The following is a 25,000-nucleotide window of genomic DNA, read 5'->3' on the forward strand; positions in this document are numbered from 1 at the left end:
CCACAGCATCCAGCTGCTCATGGCGTATTGAGCCTTGTGTTGGAACTTGATGGAAAGAGAACAGTGGATGAACTGATAGAATAATTTTACTGTATTCAACTTGGCAACCAGCTACAAGTAAGCAATTAAAGTGCACCGTAACTCAAATATTTTGTCTAGTTGTAGTTCATTATATCCTCTGGCTTCATTTTTTTTAAAACCAGTCAGTTAAAGCTTTTACATGGAAACCAGTCCATTTTTTTCAACCAGTTTAATTTTTTTTGATAACACCACCCATTTTAACATAGTCAGACAGCTTTCTCCATTCGGTAATTAAGTGGAACTCTTTATAGAGTATTTACATATATGAAATAAACTAGAGAATCATTTTAAGATTATTATGATGGATTGTTGTCTCTGGTGCTATCAAAGACCGAAATGTTCAGCTTGGTTGTTTGGGTTAAGCACTTATTTTGAATGGTTAGCTTTCATGGAGGCTGGTTGAATTTAAGTCTAAACACCCACTTCAGATAGCGCAACCTCTCGGTGCAGAGTAGAGAACCAACAAACTTAACTCACATATGACGCGAGTCTGGGAATGGAATCCGGGCCACATTGGTGGGAGCCGAGTGCTCTCACCACTGTGGCCATCCCTACAGTCTGCAAGTGTCAGACACTGCATTCTGGGTAAGGGATTGGCATACATTGTAGTGATTGGAGTAATCACTTATTTAAAGTGTTTAGTCTAAAACAACCATTGTCTTGGTCATTGGGTTAAGAATATTGGTTCGTGGGCTATTGAGAGTAAAGTATCTTTCACATTTAGGGTAAAGGGTTAGATTATAAAGAAGGCTGTGGTGCTGTGTCATGGGAAAGTGAAATAAAGAAAAGGGTTTATCAAGTGTGTTGATATGGTAAATTTACCACTGCAAAGAAACATGAAAGCTGACGTTTTGAGTGTTAGCTCTTCCTCAGAGCTAAAACTTTTTCTGTCTTTCACATAGTAGGACTACTTTTTGTAATGAAAAAACAGTGATATTCTTTAATGATTCATTTGGCAATATAACTTGTTTAATGCACACAATTTATGAAGGAGGGGTGGGGTGGGGTAGGATGGAGGCAATGGGGAGATCAGGGAGGGGTAGGAGAAGGAGAACAGAGGAAAGGAAATATCTCATTCTTTTGAGACCCCCAAAAAACCAAGCTCCTGCTTTTTAACTACACCCCAAAACAAGGAAAATCCCTTTTTTAGACAAAGGATAAAAATAAACCAGTTTACAAAATTTAAACTGGTTTAAAAAAATACCAAATATCTATTGTTTTGGTTGGGGCATCATTAATTTTGTCTTCAGCAGTTAAGAATTCAACTCCACCAAACTTTGTAAATACCTCCTTTCAGTTGAACCTCTTAAAACTGTTGTAAAGGTTTATGTTTGCATGTCTACAAACAAATTAAAATGCTGCCATGCACATATGTTGTTTCTAGGTTATTACACGTGCTGATCCGCATGTTGGATTGCTACACCGTGGCACAGAGAAATTGATTGAGTATAAGACTTATCTACAGGTGTACTTGTACATAATTTATGTTTTAATGTTACACTAAAATACCATAATTAACTCGCTATAATTGAATTACAGTATTTGTACAGGGAAGAAAATTAGGGGCACAAAAATATGAAAGTGCAAAAGCGCACTGATGCACTCTTATTCCTGGACTTGTCTTTCCAGTTGGTTTGATGAAGGCAAGTCTTTGTAAAAATAAAAAGAACTCCAGAAGAAAGGACTGGCTCGGGAAAATTATGTGTATTCATGTAATCCAAATTTCTGCCCTTAAATATTTTTTCTTTAAAAACACTATTCCAATTTAATACTGGAAGGTAGGTGTCGTAAAGGTAGCAAGAGAGGAGGAACACTCTCCTCAGTAGCAAGGAGGTCACCATGGCAACCAAGCCACAGTCCACCTCCCACAGCACCCGTCAACACATCACTGAGACCAGTGTGTGGAATGGATACCTACCCTAAAACATGGGAGGGGGGAGAGAGGTGACTCAAGCCAAAGCACATGGCAATGCCCCTGCAAACCTCCCTGGAGTCCCCCCCCAGATATCACAGGAGAAACCACTGTATTGGCTTGGTTTAAACTTTGCCTAAATGATATTTAGCCTCATTTAAACTCAGCTAGATCACTAGCTTCACACCATCTTCATCTACCCTGTTGTAAAAGTGTGGACTTGAGTGACACTGCTAGAGACAGACAAGCATTCAGTGGCACTTTAATGCATTCCTCTGAGGTCTTGTAGGGCCTTCCTTTCTTACCTGTATCATTAACTGGCACTGTGTCTTATCTAAGAGATGCCCTTTTGGTTGTGGCTGTACCATTTCAAGAACTGTTGTAAAAGAGAGCTCCAAAGATCTTGTTACTTTTATCATCAGAGTTTATTCCTTTCTGACCAGTTGCATGTCACTCTTCGAAACCACTGACAGTATTAAAATGATAATTACATGTATGAGCTCAGATTACAACAGACTTATTGTCATGTGAGAACCTTTTCCCCTTTGTTTTCATTTTCCTATTGGTTGTAGTTTGGACACTAACTTATTTATTATCACTTGCTTTATAGGCATTACCATACTTTGACCGTCTAGATTATGTGTCTATGATGACAAATGAGCAATGTTATTCGCTTGCTGTGGAAAGACTCTTGAACATTGAGATTCCAGAAAGGGCTAAATGGATCAGAGGTGAGAAAGAAAATGAATGTTTGTATGTTGTTGCAAGATCTATATCTGATTTTCAAATTGAATTTAAAGAGAACAGGAATGTTTAGTTAAAAGTTGTATGGCCTTTAGGGAGGGGATCAAGACATGATCAAGGTTTGTATTGGAACTGGCAGCTGTGCACTTTTTTGAGTCTCAATGTACTTTCTTCAAACGTAAATTTGAAACTTGTTTCAAAAATGTCAAATTTGTTTAAAAAAAATGACTTCTCTCTGTATTATTTCTACTTTAAATTTTCAGAGTGTGTTTGACAAAATATTTATGCAAAAAAAAGTAAAGTTCTGATTGGATGGTTAATAACTGATTGCCAGACAGGGGTGAATTCTTGAAAGAGTCTCTTGGTTTATAAATATGACTACCTACAACACAAATCATGAAACTGCCTTGCTATTTACAAAATCAGTCATGCATGCACACACACACTGCATTCTTAAAGGGATGTCTATTCCAGGGGTAGGGGGTGGGGTAAGGGGTGAGGGGTAGGGGTAGGGGTAGAGGGTGAAGTGTACCATAGCTGAAACAACCCAAACCTTTACAAAAATGCTTACCTTAAAGGCGGAGAACCACTACTCTGTATGCTTTAAGTAATGTTTAAGCCCAAGGGTAGCATTTTTGTAAAGGTTTAGGTTGTTTCAACTATGGTACTCTGCACACCCTTACGACCCCACACCCAAAATAGACATGCCACATTCTTAATCAAGGTAGGCCTTGATGTCACTTCTTCTTGATCCAGTTAAAGTTAGTAGCAGAGAAAAAAATACCACCACTTATTAAAAATTAACAGCCTTTGTGCTTGAATTATTCCAGGCTAAAAATATGCCAGTCAGGTTTAGAGTAAACAAATTTTCAAAATTTGAAGCAACGAGAAAGTATTTGATTGGAGAGGGACTTAACCCTTTTTCTCCTAAGACTGATACTTATGGGGCAATCTTTGTAAACATTTTTTCCCCTCATTAGCACAAGGCTATACTTTTTTAATCATTCAGCCAACAATAAAGTGCATTGCATAATGAGCTATCTCTGAAAATTTGAACCTGATATACTAGATAATCTCTGAGCACTGATGCTTTGAAAATTTCAAAATTTACAAAGAGTGTATCTAGGGTATGTCATTAGTGCCTAATTGCCTCCCAAGAATTTATCAATTTTTGATGGCTAAGAACTTGCTTGTTATCAAAGCCAAAAGGTTTAAAATTTGACTGTTAGCTTAATTTAACAAGTTGTTTTACCTTTTTGAAGTCAATTTATTTTGTAAATAGCATAATCCCTTCTGTGAGCAAATTTGCATGTTAGTGAAACAAAATGGAAACAATATATGATATCAGCAAAAAATCCTTATAGATTTTACTCTGCCTAACTTAATCATCAATGGAAAGCTCTTCAGGGACTAACAAGTTAAGGGGACGTAATAGACAGAGGGATGTGCCAATTTTTTAATGGTCCCTGGCTTAAGCAAATATCCACTTCTTAAAGCCATCTACCGGTATTTGCTGATCGGTACAATTTAAATTTCTTTCCTAGTGTTGTTTGCTGAAATTACCAGACTGTTGAATCACATCATGGCTGTTGGCACACATGCTCTTGATGTTGGTGCAATGACTCCATTTTTTTGGTTGTTCGAAGAAAGAGAAAAGGTGATCAGTAAATAAGGGATTTTAGGTATCAGCAGCATCAGCAGAGGTGTGAGGTGTTTTGGGTTGCGCTTGTGCAACTGGGAAAGATCATTCCATTGGTTGCATAAAATATTTCAAAATGGATTTGTTGTTGAGTAGAAAGCGCTCAGAAGGTTGTAAACATCTGACTGGTTTCTGGGTTTGGCAGTTGAGTTTTGTCAGTATATCCAACTCTTTGCAGTTTTTTATTGCAAATTTTATGCTTTTGTGAGAAAGGTCGTTAGACAGGTTTTTTTCTCTTATGGTATTTCAACCTTTTGTTTCATTTCCTGAAGATGATGGAGTTTTATGAGCGTGTGTCAGGTGCCCGCATGCATGCTGCTTATATTAGACCAGGAGGAGTGGCCTTGGTGAGTTTTTTCTCCTACTGTTTTTACTGTCACTTGTTGCATTATTACAGTTGTTCAAAAAAGCCTACTGTTGGCGAAATCATCATCTAGTTTTTTGTTGTCTTGGCTGTCAACTCTAATGCTTGGTTAACAAAAATTTTAGTTTCCTTATATCATTTACATTCTTCTTTTTAACCCTTTTACTTCTCAACTGGCCCCCATTTACAAGTAAAATCAATAAGTGTTTATGCTTAGGAGGAAAGGCTTAAGCTCTGCCCTTTACTGCAAGATCTTCTCAGAAACCTGTATTTCATTTCAAATCCAAGCCAGATCAATACTTCCAGGCATCTGTAAAGTGACTATGGCCTAAGTTTGTTCATTTGCTCAATTGACTCTACTTGAAACCTTAAATACCATTTGAAAAAAGTATTGTAGTTAAGGAAAAACACATCTTTTTCATTTATCTTTGAATTATATATTTTTGAATACCATAGACCTTATTCATAAATGGCGGTCACATTTATAATTCTTTTGTCCACGTGGAAATTAGCCTACCAAGCCTCATTTTAAAGCAAGAATTCTTTTCAATTCACTGTATGGTATGGAGGCTTGGTAGGCTAATTTGCACTTCGACAAAAGAATTATAAAGTGACCGCCATTTATGAATAAGGTCTATGTCTTCTGGAAATAATCCTTACAATGTAGATTTCTTTCTGTTAGAAATCACACTTTCTTTGTTTTAATCAAGAAGAACCATGTGAAGACTAACGCTTTCCATTTGACAGAACTGACAGGCCAGACCAGGCATTTGGATGGACTAATTAGCTCTTCATCACCTTCATACTAACATACTTCAAGGATGATATAAAGTTATGTAATTACACTCTTCCAGAAGAATGCGAAGGACTATCATGCAAGTGTTCCTTCAAATTGTTGCATTTTCTTTGCACTCTGACCGGTCTGGCCGGCCAGTTCTGACAAAAGGAAGTGCTGGAATGCATATTGCACCTGGGACATCTAAAAGAAAGCAAGTTAATTTAAATTTTCTTTCTTTTAGATGTCCCAGCGGGCAATTTGCGTTCCAGTATGGTGGTTTTTGTACCATGATATCACAAGCTGCAAAGGGCCTATTAAGTGATGATGATGATGATAATTATTATTATTATTATTATTAAACATTATTAATAATATTATTATTATTGTCATCGTCATCATCATCGTCATACCATCATCACCCCCAGCATAGGAAACTGAAAATGATCGATGAGCAGACAAGAATGTTACAATAGCAATTACCTGTACATGAGTGCGTCTTTTTTTTTTTAAGATTTATATTTCCCTTTTTTCAGGATTTACCTCTGGGTCTGATGGACGATATCTATGACTTTGTTGCAAAGTTTTCACAGCGTATTGATGAAACTGAGGAGGTTAGGCATCAAAAACAATTGAGCAATAGAGGGCTTTTTTCTGTGTTTCAATAGCCTCATCTAAACACGAGGGGTAGTTGGGATAATTTGAAACAGTTATTCAAACCTGAGACGCAATTGAGGGTTCACATAACTATCGAGAATCCTCCCAACTCCCCCGAGTGTTTAGATGAGGCTACGTAAACACGGAAAAAAGCCCACTATTGCTTTCATAAAATACTTCTCAAAATTAATTTGACAAGTGAAGGAATTATGGTGGTTTTTTACTTTTTGATTGAAACAGATTTTCTTGATACACGCTCATATATCCTACCAGCCAATCAAAACATGTGTCTGACAACACATAACCAATCAAAATGTGTGTGATGTCACAGCCGTGTTTACATACCCTCATCTAAACACAGCTATTGACCAATGAGAGTGCGTGTACTATCCTAATTATTTTATAATTTTTTATTTGAATTTCACTAAATTAATTCTTGTAACAGAGAATAATTATATAAATTTTTTTTTTTTTTTATCTTTTGCTATTGGTCAAAACTATTTAACAATTATTTGCCGAAAGCAAGGTGAATATGGGTTAATAGAAACCTAGACAAATTTAGTATAATTACATAGGCGATTATTTGAAAAATACTCATTTTCCTTGAAACAATTAATTTCTTTGTCTGTCACATCGACAAAATGACTTGTGGCTATTTTGAAGAAAAATGCTTAGGTGATTATTGGGTAACAATCATGTCAAGTGCAACCAATCAGTGCAGAGAATTTTCAATAATCACCTACGGTTATGTAATTATAGTAAATACGGTAATAATATCAGTGAAGGAAATGCCTTGAGCCTAAATTCAAGAGATTTGTGCTTTGTTGTATATACATAGTGTGGCAGAGGTTTTTGTTGCAGTCTCTGTCCAATTTGCTTTGCTGAGAAATGAAGATCTTAAACGTATTAAAAGTTAAGAACTGATGTTTGCTCTATCTTCCCCTTTCTACTATTTAGATGTTGACAAACAACAGAATTTGGAAGCAGCGTACAGTTGATGTGGGAGTTGTTTCTGTAGACGATGCCCTTAACTGGGGCTTTAGGTTGGTTTATATCTAACCCTAACCCTAACCTAGCAAATGCTTAGACTTCAGGTGACTCAAACCAGTTTCAACACTTCGAAGAGACACTCTCTTTAGAGGATTGACGCAACAACATGTGTACCGCGTATTATAGTACCGTATGAAACACCAATTATTTCCAAACAAGATATGATCGTCATTGTGATGTAATAAGTTACCTTAGCAATGGGAAAGCCCAGCAAAGACAACCCAATGTTTTGGCTTTAGTTGCTCATATCTCAAAAACGACCTCTGTGATCCCCATTTTTTATTGCTGGAAAGTGATCAGAAGGCCAACATGAAACTTTCAGCAAAGTTTAAAAATATTATTTGCAACTGAATCAGGGCCACCTTAACAAAATCACTGCAAAGGATTTTTTTAAACTTCATGGAAATTTTCATTTTGACCTTCTAATCACTTTCCAGTAATTCACTACTTGCTCAATCCCATAATACACCTCTATAATCCCCCAAGACTTTTGCATAACCATTGTTTGCAATTTCTCGTGGGACATAAAAATGTCCCAAGAGAAGTCGAAAACAATGCCTTTGCAGATTTTTGGGGGGTAAAAGAGGTGTATTATGGGATTTGTGCAAGTAGTGAATAAAAAAATGTGTTGGACGTCAAACTTGGGTGTGAATCTAATTACATGCGTAAATTTCTGGAAATAAGTGGACACATAAAAAGCTCTTTGATAATAATAAGGAAACCCCTAATTCTATCCATATATAAATATTTGTTTTGGGACTTTCGTCTCTGCTTTGACCATTGATCCCCATCTTGGATTATCATCATGCTTGGACAAGTGGGACAAATTGAATGAATCAAGAGGGTGTAGGGCATCCTTCATTTGTAGTGCATCTTAGTGGTTAACGTTTCTGTGGTCTGTTTTACAAAAAGTCTGCCTTAAGCTCTTGTCATAGGTTCGAGGTGTCAATTTTTTTATAACGTACTTAACTAGTCAGTATTTGTGCTATGACAATGAAATAACCATTTTAATGCTCCTTGAATGTGGTTTTGAATCCAAAAAGTATTCTTTTGTGTGAATGTTGCTTTTTTTATGAGGCCGGTTCTCAAAGCAAACACGGGTGGTCCTATCCTAGAGGTTTAAGCTACAAGGGATTTAATTTTTTTAAATTTTTTTGAAGCAATCGATTTTTAGATAAATTTTCAGCTAGATTTTTGATATATTGTGGTTTGCATTTGTTATCTTCCTTCAAAGTGCAAAATAGTGTTTTTGACCAGGAATTTAGACAAAGTATAGTACAAAATCAAAACTCAGCAAAAAATTAAAAAACGCCAACATTGTTTTGTACGTCTACCTGTGTTCAAACTGTCCTGAAAATCTGAGTGGATTCAGACAAAAACTTTTTGAGTTGTAGCCCCGTAAAAGGGCGACTCTTAGAGAACCTTGTAAAGCCAAGTAAACGCCAATCATAGTTGTCATGATTTTGCCGCCGCACTGTAAATGTGCATTTCAGGGGCTTTAAACGACCAAAAAATGGAAGGAAAATGATAATATTTGTACAGTTTGGGGCATAAAGAGTTTTGTTCTCAGGGTCTGCCTTTTTCCCTGTCCTGAAGCAGTGACCACGGACCTTGGGAATGAGGGTGATTTGGCTTTACAATCCAATAGATGGTTTTCACCTGACGTCACAGCAGCCATGTTGGTGTTCAGAACAATGGAGAAAAAAGTTTTTGGGGAATTTGACTCTATTATCATGCAAAACATGAGCTGTAATTTGCTATTGTTTTGTACACAAACATGGCCGTCTCATCACGTGATTGAAAAGCATCTATAGAACTCTTCAAAAAGGGAATGTTCAGTTGACCTTCTTGTGAAAGAGAATTTCTTTTCTTGTTAAAAAAAATAGCTCTTCATTTTTTTTTTGGAGTTGTATTTTTTAGGTTTTGTCGGAAAAAGAGCAGACTGTTATTTTTCCTCCATAATCCCAACAGAATATGATAATAGCTAGTTTTTTGCTCAGTGTAGTACCATTCTGTTTCTGCTTGTTTTTCATCAACGAGCCAGTACTGCTGCTACATGTTAAGTTATTGATGCTGAGTGTCTTTTTTGGCAGTGGAGTTATGTTGCGTGGTTCAGGCATCAAGTGGGATCTTCGTAAAGCACAGCCATATGATGCTTATGATCAGGTTGAGTTTGATGTTCCCATTGGCAAAAATGGCGACTGTTATGACAGGTACAGCTTTTTGAATCATGATACCTCATTGGAGCTACACTTGCAGGATAAACTATTTTTGCCCTTTTTTTGGGCAAGTCTTGAGGATTAAAGGGTTAATAGACCTATTTGCAGATATGGCGGCCATTTTGAGTTCTATTGTTTCGAAAGACATTATGGGATGCTCAGGGAGCAAATTAATATGTATTTGCCCCCTGGGCATCCCATTATAGCTATTTAAAACAATAGAAATCAAAATGGCCGCCGTATCTATCTGCAAAAAGGTCTCTTAAGCATCATAGCTTAAACACGAGACATTTTTGAGCCATGAACGTTAACCCGAAGTGAGCTGTTTTTCTTTTTAACTTATCTTGCCATCACTATATTTATATTGCTAGGTATCTTTTCACTATCAGAAACGATTAGTTTAAGGATGGTTCCTACTAATTCAAAGGTACATTATGTTTGCCCCGATTTATGATTATGCAGGAAAGGTAGACCTTAACAAGTGTTATTGAAATCCAACAAGAAAATTGGGGGTAACCACGCATTTTTCAAAGACAATTCATGAACAATATTTGTAGTAAGCTCTAAAATATAAAGCAATGTATGGCGTTCATTCTAAAATTGAAGCTTAATTATCTCTAAAGAATGCATGGTTACCCCCATAGATACCAAGAGTACTTACAAAGATCTACTTTCTCTGTATAGTTTTAAACCGCAAAAAAATATCCCTGCATTAGAAAGCATCACCGATAGGAAATCCGAGTATCTGGAGTTGCGTAGAACGTATGCGCAATAACAATAGTAGGCACCGTCCTTAAAAATCCAGGGGAGACTACTGTCCTGGTGTGTGATATGAACACTTCCGGTTTCCATCCGTGGGCTCGGAAAGGTCTTGTGCTTGAGCTCCCTATTGCAAGATGACGCGCGGGCGAGTTCTGCGTAATTCAATAAATGAGCTGCATGCTTTATTTTGATAAACATTAAGTGCCCGGCTAGTGTAAAAGCCACCTTCTTATTTTTCCAAAAATTTGGCTGGAGTAAGCCGTTGGGATATTTTCAGTTGAAGGTTATGGTAACTGTTTATGTTTTCTTTAAAAAGTACAACTAGGGTGACACTGCACGAATTTCTTAGCCGGCAGAGCAAGCGCAAAAAGGGGAGGGAAAGAGGGAGGAGGCAGAGCAAATGCCGAAATAGAAGGGAACTGGAGAGAGGAGGAGAAGGGAGCTCTCCCCAGATTCCTCCCATTCCAGCACTTGCTCGGCCTTCCTCTTTCCCTTCCCTTTTAGAGCTTGCTTCGCAACCTAGAATTTCTGAGCCCATGGTACTAAGTTCGATTGATCCTATTCTGGAATAAGAATACGAGGAGTGATGATTTAAAACGGCATGTTTGGCGTTTTGAAGCAACAAGGATTAGAATGATATGTTTGAAATAGCATTTTAGCAGGTGTTTGACAATTTTGGTGTGAATTTCCTTCATAACGAAGGATTTCTAACTGTTATTCCACGTATTCCTATTCCCGAATACGGTCAATCGAACGCACCCTAAATTGACTTCTTCAGCTTGTACGTTTTGTTTTCCCATATCAGACCACGTGATGTTCTCAAGGGAATTTGCCTTTTGTTTTTTCTTAAGTTATGCGTACATATACACGTGTATAAGACAACATTTGAAAGAAACTTTTTCCTAGAGTAACATCACGTGGTCTGAAATTGGAAAACAAAATGTACAAGCTAAAGAGGTCAATTTGAGGAGAGGGAAAAGAGGACGCTTTGTTACATACTACACGCAGCGATTTCTCTTGCTCCTTTATTTTGTCCATTCTCGTCACCAGAGCCACGGATCAACCCAAGGCTCTGGGGGAAACTCTATGTAGGAGAACATGCGCCGTAGGGTTCTTATAGCCAAAAATTGGCTATTTGAGCATTACGGCGCCTGCTCACTCTTCGTGCTAACACGAATGCACCAATTAGAGACACTGTTCATTGTTCTCCTCAAAAACCAATGGGAAGACACTTTGTTTCAGGGTTCCCCAGGGCTCTTCTCTCCCTCAGTCAACAGAAGAGCTCTGGGGTCGAGATTGTATTTTGTCGCACTACGTTCGTTGGACAAAGCAAGTGAGAGGTGGTTGTTCGCGGGCTGTCGTTTCGTTTTTCATAATCAGTGTTGATTCGGTGCATTTCTCTACCTACCTAGCCTATGTGGCAGGCGTTCGGACGGGAAGGGAAATGGGGAATCGGCGGGAGAACGAGGAGGGCGCACGAGGAGCCTTCCCCCTCGCGCGCCCTCCTCGTTCTCCCGCCGGCTCTCCTTTTCCTTCCCGTCCGAACGCCTGCCACGCACGCTCCTACCTGCTTGGTGCTGCTGGTTTTTGACACTCGCAAAAAAGAAAGCTTGGCAGCACACTTTGACCCCCTGTATTACCTGTGTCTGTGCAGAAGTCTGCATCGTCTAAGGGTGCGTTCGACTGACCGTATTCCGGAATAGGAATACATGGAATAGAAGTTAGAAATCCTTCGTTTTTATGGAGATTCGCATTAAAATTGTCAAACACCTGCTAAAATGCTATTTTAAACATATCTTTATTGTTCTTGTTGCTTCAAAACGCCACACATACCGTTTAAAATCATCATTCCACGTATTCTTATCAGCGTCAATCGAACGCCCCGTAAGACTCTACGAACTGTAGTTATCCATTACTTTTCTTTTCATTGATGATCGAGTTTCACTTTCAGATATTTGATCAGAGTGGAGGAAATGCGTCAAAGTTTGAACATCATCGAACAGGTTGTTTATATATGAGAAACGTTCATCATTTCATTTATTTACTGAGCTTGACATTTACCATCACTCAATATTATTGAAAGAGAAAGAAATGTATCATACTTGTTCCCTCTCGGGAACATATGAACCCAACAACTTGACTAGCCTTCGAGCAAGCTCTCCATTGGGCGCGAGCGGTGGATCGCGTGCGGCAAGCGAGAGGATTGGGGCGGGAGCATCCCACCCAGTCCTCTCGCGGTTTGCTTCGCTCGCCACACTCGATCCACCGCTCGCGCCCGAAAATCTCGCGGGAGACCCCAATAGAGAGCTTGTTCGCAGGCTACACCTTGACCTGCTCCCAACTGCGTGACTTCATAGCTCAGTTTGTAGAGCAGAATCCCGTTGTAGCAACCTGAATTGTTCAGGTGTCTATAAAAGACAATTGCTTAAATTGTTCAGATAAGTACGAGGATCATTGCTCTTTTTCAGTTATGTAAGCATTTGACATTTCAGGGTTCCTCACATCATAAACCTAGTTTAATGACCTCAGCTCCAGCTATTCTGCTTCAGTTAGAGAATCTGGACTTGAAATCGAAAGATACGACTCGTGTTAGGAGCACTCGGATTTTTTTCTGCGTATTTCCGTGTCACAGCATCGAGAAGTATGGGGTACCCACTGTTGTAATTTCAAACCACACAAAGGAACTCTGCCAAAAGGCAGTAATAGTATTGGTTAAAAGAGGAAAAAGTGATCGTGCTGTACGTGCGGCACGCATTTTTGTACATTTTTCTCCCGTGCTAGTCAAAACAACAACTTCAAAAATGATCAATTTTAAGGTTTTGACGACAACGTTGACAAATTCGTTCTCTCTCTTTACTTCAAATCCGTACGTACCAATCCGGTTATAGGATACTTCGCCCATATTGTACAACATAAACAAGATGGAAAACTCAGACGTTTTCGTCGCTGTAGCCGTCGTGGTTTCTTAAACTCCCTATAATTAAGTTAAGTGCGGACGTCCAAGTGAGTGTACAATAAGCGACAAAAGTAGTGGACAAAAGCATATCAAGTGAAAGAAGTGTTGAAACTTAACTCTTACCACATTTGATTCCACAACAGTGTCTGAACAAGATGCCGCCAGGCGAAGTCAAAGTAGATGATGCAAAAATCTCGCCACCTAAGAGAGCTGAAATGAAGGTAAGTCCCTTCCTTTGCGGAGATTATCTTGCTGCCATTTTGCAGTTGTGGTCATTAACTTAACATTCTGTTGTAGGAGTCTATGGAAGCTCTTATTCATCACTTCAAGCTGTACACGGAAGGATACCAAGTTCCACCAGGTGACACATACACAGCAATTGAAGCTCCAAAGGTAAGATGTAGAGGGCAATGAACTGGGTGCATTGGGAGGAGACAGTCGGATGTGGATGTCCTTTTGGTTTGTCATGCAATTTCTTCAGCGAAAGGACGTGTGATTGCGCGACAAGGCATTCGCAGCGCGGGTAACAGTGCACTGTTACCCTCTGACGTCATAGATTTTGCACGGTTGCCCGCTCAGAGTGTTTTGGCGGGAAACAGTATTATTGTTAAATGTCATGTGACCTCAAAGTGACCAATTAGAGCGTGCGCTGTTGAAGGAAAAAATTCAGCTGGATAACAAAAGGTTATTGCGTCATGGCGTTCTCGTGGCCGTCGTCGTCGTCTTTTAAGCTCCGCAACGATATGACGGCGACTATGATGGTTATGATGATTGTGGTGATGATAGTGATGGTGTTTATATGGCATTTATGAAACTTGTTTAGCGCATAAACATTCCCAAATTCGCTTTTCGCCATTGAAAAGTAAACTTCCCCAGATCAGACATCACTAGGCACTGTCATTGTCTCTGCATCCTGCAGAATCTAGTTGCATTCAACACTTCCATAGAACAGAGCGATCAGTGCAACAAGCTAAGACAAAAAAAAAGTGCAATGGATAGGTAAGAATTATTCCATGAGCGTTGGCTATTTGCCATCTCATATCCAACAGGCGTGAATGGAATATTTTACAATGACTGCAAAAATTCTCGCGCGCTCATTGGCTAATTTTTATTGACACAAATTTATAATTTATGCGATAATGACGCGATATTCCTCGCGCCAGATGGAAGTTTCACGCATTTTTGTCTCGCTTTCTTCTCGTGTTTTGACTTCATTTTGACCCCTCTACCTTTTTGTTATTGTAAAAAAACAAATTGATGTCAGTTTTTCATGCGTCTGTGCTGTTATTGACAATGAATTTCGTCATAACATTGTCAAAGTAGTCTGCAGATCCATTCGGCTATCGCCTTGTGGATCCACAGCTACTTTGACAACGTTATGACGCAATGCATGATCAATAACAGAACAGACGCATAGAAAACTGACATCAATTTGTTAAATTGATTCAAGATAGGTTAATTAATTTTGAGCGTTTGGATGCATGGAAAGTTGACTTCTGCCAACTTTTTCAGCTTGGCAACACTTGGTGTGATCATACGTTATAGAGCGTTTTCACATGACGTCACGACCTCCCGTTGATATTCCTAAAGAAAGGGATGGCGGCCATCATGGTGTACCAAACTAATCCTCCGGGAATTGAACTCTATTTTTATGCAAATAATTTCTTTTGTTTCAGTAATCCAATATGGCTGCTGGTCACGTGAGTGAAAACGCTCTGTATGCCGTGAATAAACGAGATTTAATGAGCCTTTCAGAACGCTCAGTAGAAACCCAATTTCAGAGGTTCAAAATTTACTTATTACTGTCAATTTATTCTTTTAAGGGAGAGTTTGGTGTGTACATTGTGTCGGATGGCACCAACCGTCCTTATCGATGCAAGATAAAAGCTCCCGGGTTTGCGCATTTGGTGAGTTGTCAATTATCGTTGTGATCACATGAACTCCTATTCAAAGAAGTTAAAGTCTGACCAAGGATGTAAGGGACGTGCGCGATATCTCGCACGCAAGAGTTTTCTCTCGCGTGTGCAGTCGCTTGGTCTTACACCCCAAAATGACCCAATGCAAAAATGGCCGCCAACAAATTATTCTTTTGTCTTTGTGTTAATTAGCCTAACTAGTATCGTTAACACGTGTAAAATTGAAAGAATTTGGGGGGTTGTAAAACGAGGCTAGTTGGGCAAAAAATTTTTGGCGCCCAGGTTTGCATTCGGTCAATAAACCAGTTTCACTTTGTCATAAAGAGACAGTGGTGAACCTTTTTGTTCTTCTTTGTACAGGCTGCACTGGACCTGATATCTCAAGGCCACATGTTGGCAGATGTTGTTGCAATTATTGGTAAGTTCCGCTCAGTCGTATTTTCGTTTTGAATGTCGTAAGTTTTGAGAAGGTAACCACGTTTCAGCCTGTAAATATGACTTAGGCTTAACTGAATAACGTAAATCTTGTAGTGAAAGCCAACGAACATTCAAGTCAAGTGGTCTGTGGGAGGGGGTAAGGAGGGTTAATGTCCCGCGCGACCCCATCATTTGTTACGCGCTTGGCGTGCGCGGTGTTTTGATTCTCACACGTTTCTGCATTTCTTGTGACCGCCATGCAACCTTACTCCCGTTTTCATCTCCATAGTGTGGCATCCTAGTGAGTCTGCATGGTGCGTGGAGGCTCGAAAGGGTTTGTCAGAAGTAGTATTGGGTTTTCAATGGGATAGGAGTAAAACACTGTCGATCCTTTCGGTAGAGAAACGTCTTGACATTTGTCTAGCACCATTGACAAGCGTTTTAAGGGTATTCGCAAGTCCCCAACGTTTGCCCTGGCAACGGTTCAGCACTGCTAAGAGACTATCCAAAATTCCGTTTTTGGAAAATATCTTGAAAACTGTTTAGGTGACCAAGTATTTTTTTCGTTTCTAGATCAGGATCCCAGTACTTCCTCACAATAGGGTGTTTTCACTCACGTGACCAGTAATCTTGTTTTCCACCGAAACAAAAGAAAACGCTTGCATGATAATAGAGCTCAATTCCCGGATGATTAGTTGGGGACAACAACATGGCCGCCGTTCTATTTGTTAGGGACAGCAACATGGCGGCCGTGACGTCACGAGAAAACACTCTACAAAAGTAGAATTTATTATTTATGAAAACGCGGATGGAAGATAAAAGGAAATTCCATCACATAATTTTTTTGAGATTTTCTTTATAAGTGCAAAAAAACTATTCTCGCTTCTTTTTTTAATTATGTGGGTCACCGAGCCAAGTTTCGAGATATTTTTACCACATCTAACAACAATTAGTATCACCCAACTAGTGGACTAATGCAAATCCTGTATTTTGATTGGCTACGCCGAATTGCGTATTGCGGGCTACGGGTCTAATTGTTAATTAGTTTTGGTTTTCTCGATTTTAGGTCACATTTTTTAGTATCGTTCATCCATTTTGATTCATTTGCTGAGGCGAGCAACTTAAGTATTGTTTGTGTGGCGCACGCCCGCTCGCTCAGCTTAAAAACCTTTCGAACTGCCTTAGTAAGGGGACCTCGCGGCACCACGAGAAGAGTGGACGAAAATCAGGTGCGAGCTTGTGTCGCGTAAAGAACCACGCAGATTGGCTCCCAGGGAAAATGGAAAAATATTTCCCTTTGTAACAAATAACGAGGAGGGCCTTATCGCTGATTCCTACGTGATTCACTGCGTTTCAAATGTTGTTTGAGTAAATGTGTTCTTTTTCACTAGGTACCCTCGATGTTGTGTTCGGGGAAGTCGATCGCTGACGTTTGATGCAATTACGAGAATAAAGTGTATTATGTACTGGAAAGATTTTTTGAAGACATCTTTTCACTTCCGTGTACACGATTTCTTTCCTAAGCGCTCGTGTGACTCTGCAAGAAGTATTGTGGGAACCTGTTCATTTTCTGGCATTAATACCAATGTGAATCTGTCACTTTGTAAAATAGAAAATCAAAGATAAGAATCATTAAACAGTCTTGGACATTCTTAAACATGTTTGTAACGGTACAAAATTAGGTGAACTTGTACATGTGCCAAGCTAAAGGGGGTAGTTTCTAAAGAAACTGTGGTGCTGCGTCGGTGGGGAAGTAGTACACAAAAATTTGGTTTTATCAACGGAGTTGATGATGCAAATTGACCACCGTACAGGGATTCTAAAAGCTGACGTTTCGAGCGTTAGCCCTTCGTCAAACTAAGCTAGTTGAATGCACGACGGGTGTCTGAAGGGAAACAAATCTCAATTAATTTGTATTAGGTTTTTGTATGAAGCTGGACCACAAGTGTCATACTGTGGTTACACTGTCGTTTTTTCCGTATCATTTAAAGTATACCTCAACTCAAAGTTTTCTACGGTTGAGATAAATCTCTCCATTCTTGCCGTTTTTGCGTAAAAATCAGTTTACGGCCTTTCTATTTGTTTCCTGATAGAGCTAAATGGGGCTAAATAACATGACACCACAAACTGCTTTTTTCTCATGGCAACACCAGGCTGTGACCTCATTTTAGAAATAGACCCGCGCCTCTGACTAGCGGAGAGACCGCCGGCCGGGTGGCTCAGTAGGTAAAGCATCGAACTACCGTGGGGGAGGTAGCGGGTTCCAACCCCGGCCTGACTCCATACTCCTTGGGCTTTTAATCTACATTCATAATCGTCCCAAAACCGGATTAGCATCGCAAACTGTGTCTTCATTGTCAAACTGGCCCGGGTTGCTTGTTAAAGCTCAGGATCTTAAAAAGACCGAGAAGGAATTGTTCTCCTTTTTTTATGATCTCATCAGTCTGCAAAAGTCATCTTCGAAAAGGACAACAAAATGAAATCCCCGTCTCAAGCCCTTCAGTTTTCATAAACTCTGTGGGACGTAAGAGATTCCACACGCTTTTCGCAAAGAGTAGGGAATTAACTTCCCATTTAATTGTTGTAGTCTGTCTAAGAAAATGTCAAAGCGAGGCTTTTCCGAGCCTATTACTTGAAAGTTCATCCCGATTATATAATTCGTTTGAATCATGTTCACTCCCGACAGTCGTGTTATGCCGGCAACAGACAAAACAATGGAATAAGAAAATTGTCCATCTGCTCGAGTGGTTCCGAACGGATTTTCCCGGACCGGGTATCGTCAACCCCTGCGCGCCCTTAGTCACCTCGCGTCACCATAATTAAGGCCTGTTTAAACGGTTTAAAATGATATTACTACTAATCAGGAGCTCATGACTGGGAGCTTACAGCTCCATTGTATTTGTAGGACCATAGTTAATCGAGGGACTGGTTATGAAAACTTAAAATCTTCGAAAGCGAGGACAACGTTACCGTAACAGTACACAATCTTTTGTTTTCGCTTCGCACGGGTTCGTAAATTAGTTGCGCATAATTTAATCGAAGGTTTTGATTGGTTATCTTCTCGCAAAAAACGTGTGGTTTTTGCACGGTCAGTGCCAAAAACACGGACAAAAACGTGAGACAAAGGAATTTGTCAAGTTTCATAAACCATCTCCTTGCATTAACTATGGTAGGACGGCGTTTTTACAGACCGAGTTATTTTAGATTGATTTTCCCGCGAAACCAGACCTTTCCAGGTTCTTCCATGGAATTGAGAATGGTCACTGGTCAAAAAATAGATTGATTTGTGAAAATGCGGTCACAAAAACCTCGTATTGGAGTTGTAGCCTCCTTGGTTATGGGCTCCTATACTGATGTATGTGTATGAGTATGTATCCGAATTGATAGTTTTCATCTGACGTCACGGCGGCCATGTTGGTGTACAGAACAATGCAGTAAAATGTCTTTTGGGAATTTGACTCTATTATTATGCAAAACTTGTGGGGCCATTTTCTATTGTTTTGTGCACCAACGTGGCCGTCTCATCACGTGGATGCAAACCAAGAATACTAACACTACCCTAATTCCGAAAATTTGGTGGTTTTAAACTGAGTTCATAAAAGCAAATTAACCACCGTAAAGAGATACAAGAGCAGACGTTTCGAACGTTAAGCCAACGACAGAGCGAATTCGAATTTTTATGGGATAGGGTATGGTGGGATTTAGGGGGGCCATGCCCAAAAAGTAGCTTGAAAGGAGGGGGGAAAGCTGAAGGTGCCCAAAAATGAAGTAAAGGGGTGTGGGGTCAGGTGATTTATATAGATTGACACGGAATGTTTACAAACGGATGAAAAGCTCTCTCTTTTTATTCACGACAAATAAACCTCTGTTAGCTCAAACAGTTCCCAAGGAAGAAAGAAAAGTTGTTGATAACAGCCTCTATATCGGAAAAGTTGTTAAGTATAATAACAGCGCTTTAATGGTAACAGTTTTATGATTCGTTCTTAGCATTTTCTTTAAATATAATAACTCCGGCAGTAACAGTTTCTAAATCGTAAAATAGTTCAGAGACAGACAATTGATTTGGGTCTTGAATAGAAACTGAATACGGTTGATGCATCTTTAATACACTGTCCTCGTTCTTTGGCCTTTTCTCTTATAAACTGGAAGTGGCATGACTATGAATCCCACTCAAAACTCTTAGATACCCAAGTTACCATGACAATGCCCTTCCCAATTTCTTTGGGAAAAGCCATTGGAACATTTATTGAGGAGGATTTTCAGACATCCTCTTCGTCTTTTTTTTTTTCCGACCTTCTCTTGCCCTTTTTCGTTGTTTATTGTTGTTCTCCTCTTTATGTTACTGTTCGTCCTCTTACTCTTCGTTCGTGTTTGAATTTGTGAAATAATATCCAGAATATAGGATGCATCACATTCTGTTTCTCACATATTGCTTAAGGTTGGTAGTTAACCTGCCCCGGTATTGCTAAAGTAGTTCGCTTGCAGAAGGTGAGCGATAAATGGTGCCTCTCTTCTAAACAGCACTGCTGCTTCATCTTCTTCGTTGAAGTGAAGAGATGATATATTTTATTTTCATTTCAACAGCGAGAATGCGCTGTAGCGGCTCAATTGTCTCGTGAACCTGGTTACGGTTTCCATGAGTCTCCTGCAGCTCAGTAGTAGATCCCAATCTCGATCCCGGAGGTCCTCTCTTTTGCGCATGACTGAGGGAGGGGAGAGCTCTGGGGAACCCATTTTCGTCACCAGAGCCTCGGATCGACCCAAGGCTCTAGGAAATTCAATGTCGGAGAACATGCGCCGTGGCGTTCTTATAGCCAAAAATTGGCTAATTGAACCTTACGGCGCCTGCTCACTCCTCGTGTGATCATGAATGCACCAATTAGAGACGCTTTTGATTGTTCTTCACGAAAACCAATGAGAAGATACTTTGTTTCAGGGTTCCCCAGAGCTCTTCTCTCCCTCAGTCAAGAGAAGAGCTCTAGGGTCGAGATTGTGGGGAACCCTGAAACAAAGTGTCTTCTCGTTAGTTTTCGTGAAGAACAATGAAAAGCGTCTCTGATTGGTGCATTCGTGTTAGCAGGATGGGTGAGCAGGCGCCATAAAGCTCAAATAGACAAGTTTTGGCTATAAGGCCCCTAGGGCACATGTTCTCCTACACAGAGTTTCCCAGAACCTCGGGTCGTTCCGAGGCTCCGGTGATGAGAATGAGCCTGCGATTCTTTCCGTTAACAAGTGACCTGTTCCAGATCATGCGCAGCCGCAGCTTTAGAAGACAACCTCAGTTTTTTGTTTCAAATTTCTGTAACTGAACAGAGGAGCCCCAAATGGATCATTCCACGCCTTCTTGGTTTGGATCAGTGGCTCATTAGAAATTATTCTTGGTCCCGAACGAAAAAAATTGAAGTCTGTTTCCACGATAAAGGTTAAACAACGAGCTTTCTCGAGTGTTACAATAAAGGAGAGCATCCTTGTCCCCAGTTTTCGCGCATGACCCAACGTTCAGCGCAAACGCAAGATCCGAAGCCCTGGTGACGAGAATGTAGAGGATCCGAACTGGTAATCGGAAAAGGTCGTGTGTTCGACTCGACGTTCGACTCCTGCAAAGGAGCACTCGGAATTTTTCCGCGTATCCTCGTGGCACGATTCCGAAAAAAATTTCATCTCTTCGGTTCATCTTCCTTGGTAAACAATTTCCATACATGCATTGTACATTGTTTCCAAACCGTTTGTGTTGTCTCAGTTATTTTACGGATCTCTGCATTCAACAGGATCTCTTCTCCAAATTAACGATTATCGTTAATTCATAAATGGCTTTGAATTTGCTATTAACGTTAATTTAAGACACTGTGTCCCAGGACTTGCGGTAGCAGAGAAAATAAGGAAAACAAAAAAAGGCCTCAGCCTTCTCGTGGCTTCGCCCCTCGAGATCCCTCGCGAGCCGCCAGTTACGCAGCGCTATGAAGTACCTTATTTTGTAACCTTAAAAACGAGGTATCTTTAGAGAATCCGAAGTACGATCTCAAGTCAAGTTTTATCCCCCTCGAATGCGTACTCGAGGAGATCAAAACACGATAAGGCGATAAGACGTCAAGTAAGTAAGCTGACGTTGACTGTGAGTTTCTCGTCACACTTATGGCCTACTTGCAATAGACCAATTGTTTAGATTTGAATTTTAATGTACATGTATCGAAGTTGGTCCATTGGACTCCAGTATGAACTCGCCTATTTTTGACAGCAGATAAATCCTCACAGAATTGGTCAAAATGAAGTGAGGTGCAACAATGAATCAAGCCAAAATGACTGCAGTGGTGAAAACAGTGAAGATGAAGAAGATGACAAATGCGAGGGACACTACGGTTCAGCAGGAGATGACTCAAATCATGGGCACTTTCCCTTCAACCAGAAGATTCACTGACAACTTTCGATAATTTCGTGTGGCAAATGGAACAGCATTTTCCGATTGGCCGCTCCAAACCAATCGCATCAATGAGTATTTTCTCAAAATGAAAATAACAATTGCGTCCGACCAGGAATGAACCAATGGGACGCGAATTTCCGGTTGTTCCGGAATCCGGAAATTTCCGAAATTTCTTCCGGAATATTTCCGTTCTATTCGATTCCTAACCCGGCTGTGATCGAATGGAAAGCGCCCGATGTTATTCTTGCAGTTCATCATCTCTAGGGGCTCACGAGGAATTTGCAAATGAGCGGGCAAGTCACAACACGCTCTGGACCGGCAATCACAAGGAGAGCTGAAAGTGACTAGTCATCAAAAATGGACAAAAATTGATTGATATAATTGTCTCTGAAGGAGCTAACTCAAATGATGTCATTCTTGTATTCTTTCCCGCAGACGTGCAACTTCTGGTCGAATCATAGTGGAAGTTTATAGCTGTTTCTGTCTTGAAAGCCTCTTACTCTGGATTGGACATTACAAATACCTCACTTAATCATTTTTATTTCTGGGAATAAGTTTGGCCCAATTTTTAAAAATAAATGTCATAATAACATTTAAACACACTCAGGAACTGGAATGTGCCATTTCCTGTCGAAGTGTCCCTCGAAGTGTCCATGTCCCGTCCCTTTCCACCGTCTAATTATAGTAACGAGCTACCTCATACGAACGAGGCTAAACGGGATAATGAATGATGATTTGTTTTGCTCTGCGCGTGCTGCTTTGGAAGGAGCGAAAATAATATTGCGAAAGACTGGTTCTTGACGGATTATCGTTGAAACAATCCGGATTTCTCCTACTATAAAGAGAAGATATCGGATATCAATGAATGACTTTGCGGAGTAATTATCTCTCATTTCGGCGTCTTTAGTTACAAGAAGATAATTATGCCTTCAAGTGTTTCTCCACCTTTCGTTAGTTTTAACAAGCTTCCAGGACAAAAATCCTCCAGTAGTGGCGGGCTGGCCGAAGGAATTCAATTTCATGAGGAACTTTGACGAATACAAAGCTGTAGGGATATTATATAAAAGATTATTTCACAATTTAAACAAACGCTTTTCACAGATTTGCGTTTTTCAAGATGGCTTTGGACACGGATTCTTCAACTGGTCGTGAATTGGGTGAATACAGTGATTTTCCGGTACTTCTCAAGCATCTATCGCGCATACTCTCCAATAACATAGAGTACTTTGAACAACATACGTCCAAGGCAGTGTATAAGAAATACCACGATGGTTTCAAGCTGATGGCAGCAACAATTCCTTGCTTGGAAGAGAGTATCACATTTTTCGCCAAAGCAGCACCAGTGTCTGATTTCAGCGTTGATGTCAAGGGAAATGGATACAGGAGCTTGATAGAAATTGTGCAACATGGCATACGTTCTGTTACAGATCTCGCTGCATATTGTCAAAGCCATCGTAACAGATTTTATTTTCGCTGGCATCACTATAGCAAGGAAGTTGAGGCGTATGCCAATCTTTTACAACGACTATCTGAATGTCTTCAATATGCAAGGGTCCTTAGTGACGATAGTGCACTAGATTGTTTATTCCCTGAGTGTTATGATTCTGGTGTATTACTTGCATTTGAACAGCTGGATACAGAATGTTTTTACGGGAGAACTTTCGGTTTTCAGGTAAGGTGCAACAAATTTTCAGGAGTACTTTAGAACGATCTAGATGGTATAATTTTTTAATGAGCAGATACTTGCACAGACAGGCTGCACACCAAAAAAATCAGGACTATACAGGGCGAGCACATGCAAATTAGTTTGGATTCTTTTTTTTTGTTGTTAGCAGTTACAATATTATTCCGGAAATAAGTGGCCCAGTATTGTATAATCTAGGCCGTCATACACGACTGGCAACTTTTATAGCCTTAGGGAAATGCCTCCACCACTCTCTATACACTTGTTGCACTCCTCAGATTGCACTTATTGCTATTGAAAACAAAGATGGAAACAGTCATGATTGAATGCAGCAAATGGGGAACTTTTGTGAACTGTCTGAAAGTAACCTATGACTCACAAACTTAATTAATAACACCCATAAACAAGAGGATTTTATTTTTATTATCATAAGGAGTTTGACGAAAAGGTGATGATATTTTTGAATTCTTATGTAGTACTCCCATGGAATTGGTGGCTTCCTTCAACTGGTCTGTGTAGCTATGGCCTCATTTGCAGAGGGCTATCAGAAACACAAAACAAATAGCATGTCACAGGCTTCTGTGTCCATCCTAAGTAGTGGCAAATATACAGTAAACCCAGAGATGCGAGCAAAACAGATTGCACAGGTCACCAGGAACACAGATGCAGATTTCTGTCAAGCTTTCTGGAATTTGACGGAAAGTTATGGAATCCAGGTACATTTACCACATTGTTATTTTGGAACTATTCTGTTTGTTTTTCTATTTAATGTGGCTAAGTAAAATTTAGGCAAAGTTAAAGTCAAGGCATTGCTGGCCAGCAGTGTTACACATTAGGGTTGTAGGGGGCATCCCTTGTATTGGTGCAGGGGCCTACATGCTCAACGTTGCAGATTGTTGCGGATCTATTCTTGTGTGCTCGATTGTTGGATGTGACTTGTAAATTGTTCTCCGACCCTCCTCCCCCCTTGGTAAGTATGAGTTGGCAAGTATTTCACTGACTGCCTCCTCAGTGTGACAGGTGCCAGGTGGTGGAATGTGGTAGGGTAACCAATTGGCTACCATCTTGTTGTGTCTGGATATGCGTGTCCAACATAACTCTCTCAGGCACCTTATCCCAAGCTAATCTTCCCAATGAGTTTAATGCATTTTATGCATAAGAGTTGAAGGTATGATGGATGATTTAAATCCATGCAATACCATGGTCATGGATTTGTGTCCACCCAAACCTGGGATTTATTCAAGCTTTGTCAAAACTACATGAGTTATTTATCAACTCTGATGATTTTTTTGCTCAGAGGTTCCTTACCTACGACTCCAATATATGAATTTCGTACAAAGCCCTCG

At 39.9% G+C, this 25,000-nt stretch overlaps 2 protein-coding genes across 2 annotated transcripts in view; both read left to right on the top strand.

Moving 5' to 3' along the window:
• Nucleotides 1–17,209, top strand: part of LOC138030747 (NADH dehydrogenase [ubiquinone] iron-sulfur protein 2, mitochondrial-like) — a 22,230-nt gene extending 5,021 nt beyond the window's left edge. Inside the window, exons 2-15 of the mRNA XM_068878624.1 lie at nucleotides 7–63; nucleotides 1,466–1,546; nucleotides 2,604–2,724; nucleotides 4,282–4,394; nucleotides 4,709–4,783; nucleotides 6,112–6,189; nucleotides 7,190–7,275; nucleotides 9,376–9,495; nucleotides 12,215–12,266; nucleotides 13,363–13,440; nucleotides 13,517–13,612; nucleotides 15,043–15,126; nucleotides 15,496–15,553; nucleotides 16,944–17,209. Of these exons, the coding sequence (XP_068734725.1) occupies nucleotides 7–63; nucleotides 1,466–1,546; nucleotides 2,604–2,724; nucleotides 4,282–4,394; nucleotides 4,709–4,783; nucleotides 6,112–6,189; nucleotides 7,190–7,275; nucleotides 9,376–9,495; nucleotides 12,215–12,266; nucleotides 13,363–13,440; nucleotides 13,517–13,612; nucleotides 15,043–15,126; nucleotides 15,496–15,553; nucleotides 16,944–16,981 (1,137 nt within the window). The 3' untranslated portion in view covers nucleotides 16,982–17,209. The remainder of the gene's footprint in view (nucleotides 1–6; nucleotides 64–1,465; nucleotides 1,547–2,603; nucleotides 2,725–4,281; nucleotides 4,395–4,708; nucleotides 4,784–6,111; nucleotides 6,190–7,189; nucleotides 7,276–9,375; nucleotides 9,496–12,214; nucleotides 12,267–13,362; nucleotides 13,441–13,516; nucleotides 13,613–15,042; nucleotides 15,127–15,495; nucleotides 15,554–16,943) is intronic.
• A 4,581-nt stretch (nucleotides 17,210–21,790) lies between these two features.
• The window catches only part of LOC138028413 (hormone-sensitive lipase-like), a 12,027-nt gene continuing 8,817 nt past the window's right edge, over nucleotides 21,791–25,000 (top strand). Inside the window, exons 1-2 of the mRNA XM_068875949.1 lie at nucleotides 21,791–23,642; nucleotides 24,131–24,370. Coding sequence (XP_068732050.1) covers nucleotides 23,088–23,642; nucleotides 24,131–24,370 — 795 coding nt within the window. The 5' untranslated portion in view covers nucleotides 21,791–23,087. The remainder of the gene's footprint in view (nucleotides 23,643–24,130; nucleotides 24,371–25,000) is intronic.

The sequence above is a fragment of the Montipora capricornis genome, chromosome 13 (genome assembly GCF_036669925.1).
Source record: "Montipora capricornis isolate CH-2021 chromosome 13, ASM3666992v2, whole genome shotgun sequence".
NCBI lineage: Eukaryota > Metazoa > Cnidaria > Anthozoa > Scleractinia > Acroporidae > Montipora > Montipora capricornis.